The 9,839-nt window shown below is 54.0% G+C and overlaps 1 protein-coding gene across 1 annotated transcript; it reads right to left on the minus strand.

The window, feature by feature from the left end:
- Positions 1 to 2,734: 2,734 nt before the first annotated feature.
- On the minus strand, positions 2,735 to 4,249 carry TMEM121B (transmembrane protein 121B). Its single transcript, XM_005144411.2, has one exon. It carries the CDS (start codon positions 4,247 to 4,249, stop codon positions 2,735 to 2,737), a length of 1,515 nt encoding a protein of 504 aa, XP_005144468.2.
- Between the last annotated feature and the right edge of the window lie 5,590 nt (positions 4,250 to 9,839).

Below are 9,839 nucleotides of genomic sequence, written 5' to 3' on the forward strand. Positions count from 1 at the left end.
CCTTTTCCTTGCAAGGGGGCTTCTGTACCACCAGTTACTACAGGAGCTTTACACTCTCCAAACAGCACATTCACTAACAACCTAGAGACCATGGCACTACAATGAACTGCCTTTTCTACAAAAGAATTATATGCAACAGAAGCATCATTTTGCAAGACCATCTGTCCCAGGCAACCTTTGCATCTACGGACAAATCTGAACTGTGATGTCCCTGTCAATTGTCTGTATATGCCATGGCTAGATAAACTTCAAATATGCCATTTTCTCAATAATGTCCTAACTGGAAAAGGCACTCACTGTTAAAACAGCAACTTTGTTAAGCACAATGAAAGGGTACTGAAGTAAGACCCAATCCTTTTGCTGTGATTCTTGTAGTATCTCAATTATGCTTACACTTCAATGTATTAGGGATTATCAATTTCGTGCTATCATGACCTCAGCCATAGGAGCAGCAAAACATAGTTATGGGTGAATAGCTTTTTTTTAACCCTTCACCTTGTTTGTGGTAAAGTTGTTTGGCTGGGTTTTTTTTGGTTTTGGGGGGTTTTCTTCAGCTGTTTGACTGAAGCATGGAGTACTCCTAGGTACAGGTATCATCTCATTCTCTCCTGAATAATACTGTAGTTTTTGCTGAGCTTTTACTATCTGAATGGTGAAAAAGGAAGGTGCAAGGAAACATCTGTACAAGCAAAATCTACCTGTGAGTACACCTCCTTCGGTCAGGAACTTAGCATCCCCTCGACATATCTCACATCACATAGGAAAAGTTCACAGTACCAAGTTTTACAATCACAGTCACTCACAGCACCAAGATTGTCCAGACAAAAAGAAGTTACTGAAGAAAAAGGCCACTGGCCAAAATTCACATAATTGCCCACATAAGGGCTCAGGTTAAAAATAAAGCACTGGTGGGAAAGTTAAGCCTGGCCTTTGCCAACTCTCCTTTTGGCAAGGGGAGAGCAGCAGCAAGTCACCTGTCCTATAGCTGCAGCTCTGAACAGAACAAGCACTATTGCCCCAGCTTTCCAAGGGGCTTTTCTAACTCAGCCACCAGGAGCTGGGGGAGAAGAGGCCCATGGCACCCCCACTTCTGCCTGGGGGAGCTGGAAGTTATCAGACTGTAAACATTTTGTTGTAGCAGTCCACTGGAGCAGGCAGTTGATCCAACCCTGTGAAATGGGAAGTGGGTTAGAGGCTCAGTCCCACTGAAGCCCAAGCCCTGAAGGGAAGAATGGATGTGTGTGCAGGAGAGGTCTGGGCTGTTCCTACAGTCCTGCTGTTAGCTCTGGGTAACGGTTGTGCTTTACTTCCCCTGCCTGTCAAGACAGCTTGAAAAAAAGGCTCAGGATGTGAAACTGGCATTTTCCCAATGGATGCAGCCTTGCCCAGATAACAAAATATAAACCTGGGAGGGGCAAAGTTCTTCTTCCAAATGTGGCCTCTGTGCTCCTGCTTCCATTGGGCTGGTTTCAGGAGCAGCTGTAGCCAGACAGAAGAGCAGGCCTTAACCCCCACCAAACGTTCATGGAGCTTAAAAACAAAGATAGCCGTATTTTTATGAGAGATTACTAACAGTTAACTTTTTCCCCACCTACCCTTACCAACATGCACATGGAGGACAGGATGTTGGTACACGGGCTGTCACCAAAGCTTGGGTGTCCTTGCTTTCTGCACTGAAATGCAAGGCTCACCACACCTGGTGCCCACCCCGAGCAGCACCAGCATCCTCTGCTATGCTGTTTGGGATGGGGCAGTTTGCAGGCTGAGCCCTGTCTCTGCACTCTCATGCAGACATGGAAGGGGGCCAGAGGAAATCTTTCTGGCCTTCCTGGCCTATGGAAAGGAAGACAGTACACTCTGCATAAAAGAAAACCAATGCTGATCCCATAAACATGCATATTCACAGAAATGAGAGCCCAAGCACCTGGGTGCTGCTGGCTGAAGCGAGCAGTAGGCTGCTGTAAACCCTGTTCTCACCAGAAGTAAATGTCTCAGTGGTAGTGAAATGGAGCCTAAGCCCCTGCATTATGTCCATGCTGGATTTGCGTGTTTCTTTAGCATGTGAAGTCAACATAAGATGGAAAAGGTTGAAGCACAGAGGTAGACGGTTTTGGCTTGGAGAAAGTGGCTCCTAGGCTTGAAATGACCAGATAGCTGGCATGCTCCCAGAGATTCTCCAGCTGGGAAACTCTATGCTGCTAGGAAAGAGAGGCAGCAGCTTTGCAAGACCTAGTGAAACCAAAGCGTGCTTCCTTTTGCCCTGCCCGCACCCCAAAGGCACGTCCCTGCTGGCCAGGGCCCTCTCGCATCTTGTTGGTGTGGTCAGCAGGAGTTCTTAATGGAGGGGACAAAATCCACCATTTGGTCCCTGTTTGTTGTGTAGGAGGGAAAGGAAAAACTAAACTTTTATGGTCAAAAGCAGCGCAATGTCCTGGCGGGGAGCGGGAGGGGAAGAGCGGGATCCCCCGAACAGCACGGAGGGGCAGGAGCACTAGGGGAGGACTCGACGTGAAGGGCAGGTGTGTTTTCCAGGGACAAGCGCCAGCCGTAGGCCCGTGCAGGCAGTCGGGTTTGCGCTGAGCTTCTGCTGCTGGATGTGTCCGCGGGACAGGGAGGAGAGCGAGAGCCCGGAGGGGCAGCCCGCGACCCCTTCCCCTGCTCGGCCACGGGAACCTGAGCAGGACCCCAGCGACACTGCGGGGAGCCCCTCTGGGGGCGGCGGCCCGGGGGAGGCTCAGCCCTGCGCGGTGACCGCCAAGGCGTTCACGTACCCGTGGGGGCCCACGTCGGCGTCGGAGAGCCCGTGGGCCAGCGGGGCGGCGGTGGCGGGAGCGGCAGCGCCGGGGCCGTACTTGACGGGCGGCGGGGCGGCGGCGGGGCGGAGGAGGCAGCAGGTCTCCAGCGCCTCCAGGCTGCGGCAGGCCAGGAAGAAGAGGTTCTTCAGCATGAAAAGGGAGAGCGGCTGCTGGTAGCGCAGAAGCAGGAGGCAGCGCAGCGCCAGGAGCGGGGCGTCCAGCAGCCCGGCGGGCAGCAGGAGGTGGAGGGCGAGGCGAGCGGCGCCGGGGGGGCGGGCGGCGCTGAGCTCGTACAGCCACAGCACCGGCGAGGCCAGGCAGAGGAAGTAGACGGCGATGAGGAGGTAGCGCAGCGGGGCGGGTAGCGGCGCCGGCCGCCCGGGCTGCAGCACCAGCTCCAGCAGGGAGAAGCTGTCGAGGAGGTCGAGGCAGGTGGCGACGAAAGCGGCGGCGGCGCGGTGCTGCGGCGGCGGCTGCGGCGGCAGGAGCAGCTGCCCAGCGCCCTCGGTGCCGATGGCCCGCAGCAGGCAGTACAGCAGCGGGGCGGAGAGCGCCAGCGTGATTCGGAAGCCGGTGGTGCCCAGCGGCAGGCGCAGCTCGATCAGCTCCAGGATGGAGGTGCCCAGGATCAGCGCCGCCTTGGGCGTGAAGGCGATGGAGTAGATGAGCCAGGCGAGGTGCGCGTAGGCAAAGTCGCCGCCGCGGGGGGGAACCCCGTCCCCCCGGCCCCCGGCCCCGCGCCCGCCGGGGGGGCCGTGCAGCAGCAGCGGGTGCGGCGGCGGCGGCCCGGGGGGCGGCGGGGGCCGCTCTCGGCGGCGCGCCCGGCTGTTGCGGCAGAAGAAGATGCCCCAGCCGGCCGCCAGCACCAGGTCGGTGGCGATCCAGCTGCACCAGTACAGGTCGGTGACGGCGATCAGGTAGAGGTCCAGCAGCGCGCCCTGCCCCAGCAGCAGCACCAGGGACAGCGCCTGGAAGCCCCAGCGCCGCCCGCCCGCCGCCCCGCCGGGCCCTAGCAGCGCCGCCGCCGCCGCCCCGCCACCCGCCGCCCCGCCGCCCGCCGCCGCCCCGTACAGCTCCGCCGCCGTCATGCTGCGGCCCGGGCTCCCGCCGCTGCTGCTGCTGCTGCTGCTGCTAGGGAGCGGCGAGGCGGCGGCAGGCGGCGGGGCGGCGGGCGGCGGCACCAGAGGCTTGCTGATGCTGATGCTGTCCTCCTCCTCCTCCTCCTCTTCTTCCTCCTCCTCCTCCTCGGTGCTGCTGCGGGGGCTGCAGGTGCGGCGGGCCCGCGCCGAGCCCGAGCTCGACCCCGAGCCCCGCCGGCTGCCGCTGCTGCTGAAGCCCCCCGGGAAGAGGGGCTGCCGGTCGGCGGCGTGCGGCAGCGGCGGCGGCGGCGGCGGCGGCTGGAAGGAGCCCGAGGAGGAGGAGACCGAGCGCTGGTTGGAGGCAGCGCGGTGCATGGTCCTCCCCGGCCCCCGAGCCGGCGCGCCGGGCCCGACGGCCGCGCCGCGGCCCCCGTCCCGCCCCCAGCCCGCCCCCCGCGCCGCCGCACCGGCAGCGGCAGCGGTGCGGAGACCCCGAGCGGCGGGAGCCGGCGGGCGCTGCGGGGGGGCCGGGGGCGGCGCTGAGCCGGAACCGCGGCAGCTGCCGGGGCCGGAGCGGGCGTCTCCGCTGGCGGCGGTGGCTGGGCTGGGGGGGGAGCGAGGGGGAGAGGAGCCCCCGGTTCTATCCCCGGGGCTGCGGCAGAGCCAGCTCTCGGGGGGCAAGGCCCGGCTGCCTCCTGATCCCCAACCCCCCGTGAATGAAGCCAGCCAGCCTTGGGCAATGCACCCATGGACATGCCACAGTCCCCAGCACCCACTGCAGAACATCAGAAGTACTTCAGGCTCCCCCAGTCTCTCCAGGCTGACTAAGACAATGGCCATTGGCTTGGCGCAGAGCCCTCCGTTGTGGCTCCTCATCTGTGGTGCTGGGCATTCAGCTGCCCGTACCTCTGGTAATTATACATCAAAGGAAGTGGCTTTTACCCCATCGATTTCCTGAGTCGAGCCAAGCCACACGCTGAGGACTCTGCCCAGCTTGCCATAGAATGGTTAGGGCTGGAAGGGGCCTTAAAGATCATCTGGATACTACCACCTACCATGGGAAAGGACACCTTCCACTAGACCAGTTTGCTCAATGCCCCGTCCAACCTGGCATTGAACACTACCAGGGATAGGACAACCTGTTCCAGTGCCTCAGCACCCTCAGAGGGAAGAATTTCTTCCTAATATCTAATCTGAATCTACCCTCTGTTGCTTTAAAGCCATTCCCCCTTGTCCTGTCACTACCTGCCCTTGTAAAAAGTTCCTCTCCAGATTTGTTGCAGCCTCTCTTTCGGCACTGGAAGCTGCTCTAAAGTCTTCCCAGAGCCTTCTCTTCCCCAGTCTGAACAAGCCCAACTCTTCCAAACTGTCTCATAGGAGAGGTGCTTCAGCCTTCTGATTGTCTCCAAGGCCTCCTCTGGACTTGCTTGAGCAGGTGCATGTAATGGAAAAGTGGCTTTAAATTGACATGAATAGCCCTAATGTTCCTGCTTCTACTGAAAGCACCAGTCAGGGCCTTTACTGACCTGCTAATAATGGCCTCGAATTGCACTTGGCTGTCTGGATCCGTCACAGCACCAGTACTAATGACTTCTTAGAACATTTCAAAGTGGTTTGGTGCTCAGTATCACCAGTCCCTCATGCCTAGCTGTGCTCACTGGTGTTAAGCCGGGTGCTGCTTGTCGATGACATGAAGTGTACTTAATGAGCTGTACCCAGAAATGCCTGTACTAGCTATCCTCCATGGTAAAGATCCAAAATAACTTGGCTTTTGAGAATGCTGCTCATCAACACATGGGGTTAAATGAAACCCAGATGCTCAGTACTGGGAAAGGACATCAGGAAAGCAGTGACAAGTGTCTAATAAGTGTTAGTGCAGGCCCCCTGAGGGGCCGTATTCCAGTAAATGTTATTGGCTGCTCTTGACAACAGGAGAAATCAGTCTGGGATACCAGGAGAATTCATGCTTAGGCCCAAACCAAAGAAATATTTGAGGAGAAGGGGAGAACTTGAGGTGGGTTGACACAAAGATTTCTTTAGACACATAGTAATGATCAAGGAGAAAAGCAGAGGAAGAAGAATCACAGCAAAATAATTACTGACAATGGGGACTGCAGTGAGGAAACAGATGAATCAGCTTTCTAAAAGCATGGTCAAGACAGAGGGGGGAAAAGATAACCGGAGGCTATAGAAGCTTTAATGTCATTATTTGGGCAGCACAGTACTGAACTGGTGCAACCTCTAAAGTGGAGTAGCGATATGCAGGCATTCCCATGGTCTTCCATGCTGGTTGCTATTCTGCTTTAAAGTCCATGCTGCTGCACCTGCTGCCAGAACCTGCATGGTTGTAGTCTGGGTCACAGCTAGGATGGGGAGCACCTAAATTCTGCTACACTTACATTGTGTTTTCAATGGTAGGACACGCTTGCCAAGACTCATCCTTGCATCAGTGCTATTTCTGTTCATTGCCTTCCTCTAACTCACTTCGTCACAGTACATAGCATCAGATGAGACTGAAGGGACACGTGCTGTTTTGTAGTCAAAGGGCCCTTTATCCCTAATTCTACATTTCACTTAGGAAATAGAAATCTTTCATTTTAAGAAGGTCATCAATAATAACATATTATAAGAAACACGAGTGTTCAGAAGAATGGTCTGGCCTCAGGGGCGGTGAATCGGCTGGTGTATCCTAGCCTGGTGCCAGGATAGAGGACACAAAACTTTACCCCAGGCACAACAGGCATGACACCTTGTGCAGGTACTCACAGAGGGACCCGGCTGCAGCAGGCAGCACCACTACCCTTGTCACTGTGGCAAGCACCACTGGGATTCAGAAGTTTAAGATCAGGTGAGTCCAAAGAGGGCTGTTGCCATTGGTGCTCCTGCAGGTGACTGCATGGCAGTCTGAGGATCTTGCACAGCAGGCCCCCGACAGCCCTGGACTGCACTGCCTGCATTTAGTCCAAGGCACTTGGCCCAGGTATCACAGCTCTGGCATCCCCTGGACCACATGGACCCCCTCCCCACAGCTCACATCCCATGTCAGTGCCTCGGAGGCACTACATTCTTCCCTCTGCATTGCTCGGTGCAGTGCCAGCCCACAGCCACCCAGCACTGGAAAACAGCAAGCTTTTGTGTGACAGAAGCAATGCAGCACTGCTCTCAGTGGAGCAGCTTAGTCTGAGGTTGTTCAAGATGCAAGAAGACAGTGAGCAGTAAGCTGCCTCTCCTTTCCTCGCCAGATTACGCTCCCATCATCTTTGCTTTGCTCTCCAGCCTTCCAAAGCATATGGGCTTTGTCGGGGCCAAAAGTTCTCTGCCACTGAGCACTGCGTGTTTTGCAGGCAAGTCTTTGGCATACTTGCCTGTGAAAAGAAAAACACAATTGCTTTGACTACAATTTTTGTACAACTCCACCAGCACCTTGCTTAGGGCTCTGCTGGGTGGCCTTTTTTACATTGGAGTGTGAGGCTTGAGGCCATGGCCAAGGAGGGTGTCTGCTGCCTGTGCTGTTCTTTCAGGTTTGAGCAGGGCCCATTGCCACCTCCCTTTGACTGGTGTTGAGAGTTGTCCAGTGAAGGATGGCCCAGGGTGGCAGCAAGGGTTTGGAATAACTGCTCATTTGGTTTCCATGGGTTAAATGTCAGTGTAATTGTGTGGGATCAAGGGTGAATCCACATTCTTACTTATAGGATCCTGGCCTTTATCTAAGGTGAGTACATTCACCTGAGCTCTCTCAGGGTAAGCCAATGCTTGTGTCACTGGCATGATTAATTTAGCTAGTCCCGAGGATTAGCTAAACCAGTCTTGCTCCTACCACATTCACCTATTCCACTGCAAGGAAATTTTTCCACTCCTACAAGAGGACATGGAGCAAAACCCAAGCATCCATCTGGGCTGCCCAGGGCAACAGCCCTCATACAGAGAGGGCTGGTCCTGCCCTGCCTGGGCTGCAGATGGTGATGGCTTTGCCTCGTTGGTTCCTGTGCTCCAGGTTTCTTGGGCAATGTGCTTTCCTGGGCACCGCAAGCTAGACACACTCACTTAGCTGCCCTGGCTGGCTGCCCACAGGCACTTCTGTGTTCTCTGTTTTCAGTCCAGAGGCTCATTTCACAAAGGTTTGGGAGTGTTTCTTGCCAGACTGATGAGGTGGGATGTCTGCCCCACCTGCTGGGGTAAGTGCAATAGGATGGGGGTCCCTGGGCTTTGGGAGGGATGGGCTAATAGCTCATCCCATTTCCACCTGGGGAAATGGGCTCTGACACACCACCCAGGTGATGTGGTGAGCTTAACCTAGGGGAAGGGGAGAAGTGAGGCACCTGTGTGTTACGTAGGTCTGCCTGGGCTAGCACGTACTTGGTGACAGGGCTTGCACCTCTTGTATCCTGGGGAATACAGGCCTGCTGGCATGGAGCTGTGTGAGTAGGGGAAGAAGAACCTTATGGAAATGGTTCTCCAGACACCAAAGGATCCCTGCTGAGTCTGGGAAGGTCTCTGCATCCAAGGTAGGCAGATGGGAACAGGGACCTGTGGCTACAGGGCAAGGGGGGCTATAAGCAGGGATAGGGGGGTATTGGGAAGGAAGGTGGGAGCTGAAGGGCTTTGTTGGGTTAGGCATGGGTTCCAGCAGGACAAATACTACCCAAACAAACAGGTGAGAATAAGGAAAGAGCTTATTTGTGGGGAAGGAAGCAGAAATTGTGCCTGTACCTTAAAGTGTGAGTGAGGGGAGAAATGTCTTCTACTTGAGAAAGCACTAAAGAGCTTTTTGTAGCACACTGTAGGATGCAATATGACAAGTCAATGCTTCCCAAGTGATACAGTTATTTAGCGCAATGTGCAGTCCTTGGAAGTGTTAGTGCTTAACCATTACTGTTAAAACTTTAAAAGGCTCAACTACAAATAGCTTCTACTCTTCAGCAGCTCCCATATGTTTTTGGCTTCTGTATGTATTTATGTGTATGCACAGATATGTGTGTGTATACATGTATTTAAAGACAAACAGCAGACAATAGGAGGTTTATGAAATAGTCACACTGAGTATCTAAAATGCTACCACTCTAGTTTACAATACTATTGGAAATAAGTAGTTTGCCATCAAAAATGCCCCTTTTGGGGGAAAGGCAACAGTTTCTTAAGAGTAGAGCTCAAAAGGAGACATAATAATGACTCAATTTCTTGGGTAAAGGGGGGAAAAAAAGAGGCAAATATATGCCTGGAAGACTAGAAACTAAATCCCTAATTATACCCTGCAGTAAGCTGTCAGAAACTGGCAGCAGTGGGAGGGAAGGAGGCAAAGCTGATCTCAGTGAGTTTGAGCATAATCTGCTCCAACCGTACTTAAAATGCCTTTTGTGTGGGAACCAGAAGGCTCTGGGATTCTCTGACACATGCTTTGTACTGCCCTTATCTAACCCATTCAAACAGGCAGGGTTGAAGTTACAGGCAGACACACAAGAGTTTCACCTGGCCAGCACCAAAATTGAAAGAGGCCTCAGTTTGTGTGCACCTCTGAATGCAGTCTTTGTAACTGAACTGCTGATCCAGTACTATGGTTTGGGGAATGCAGATACTCTTCAAAAGAGTATAAAAGTAACAATCTATTCCTTGTAATTAGATGTCAGCTGAAAGAGCTTTCAAGACCAGCATAAAATGCAAAGAGATTTTTTCTTTTTGTGCTTGTATCAGGGTAAGGACTTGGAGAGTGGAGATGATTCGGGGTTTGCTCTTAGCATTTTGTACTTGCTCAGTATTGGCACACTGTGTATGGGAACTGACCTTGAGGAGAAAGTTCTTAGTAGCTGAACTGCCTGAAAGGGAGAAGCAAGTTTATTACAGTGAATGAGAGAAAAGTGCTTTCTTGATGGAACAGTTTGGTTCCTTGAGAAGACACAGCTGTCTTGCTGGTGTGAGATTTTAAACTGTTGCAGATTTGATCTATAAAGGCCTTTAAGTGTGTAATTTT

Source organism: Melopsittacus undulatus, chromosome 5 (genome assembly GCF_012275295.1).
Source record: "Melopsittacus undulatus isolate bMelUnd1 chromosome 5, bMelUnd1.mat.Z, whole genome shotgun sequence".
Classification (NCBI taxonomy): Eukaryota; Metazoa; Chordata; class Aves; order Psittaciformes; family Psittaculidae; genus Melopsittacus; species Melopsittacus undulatus.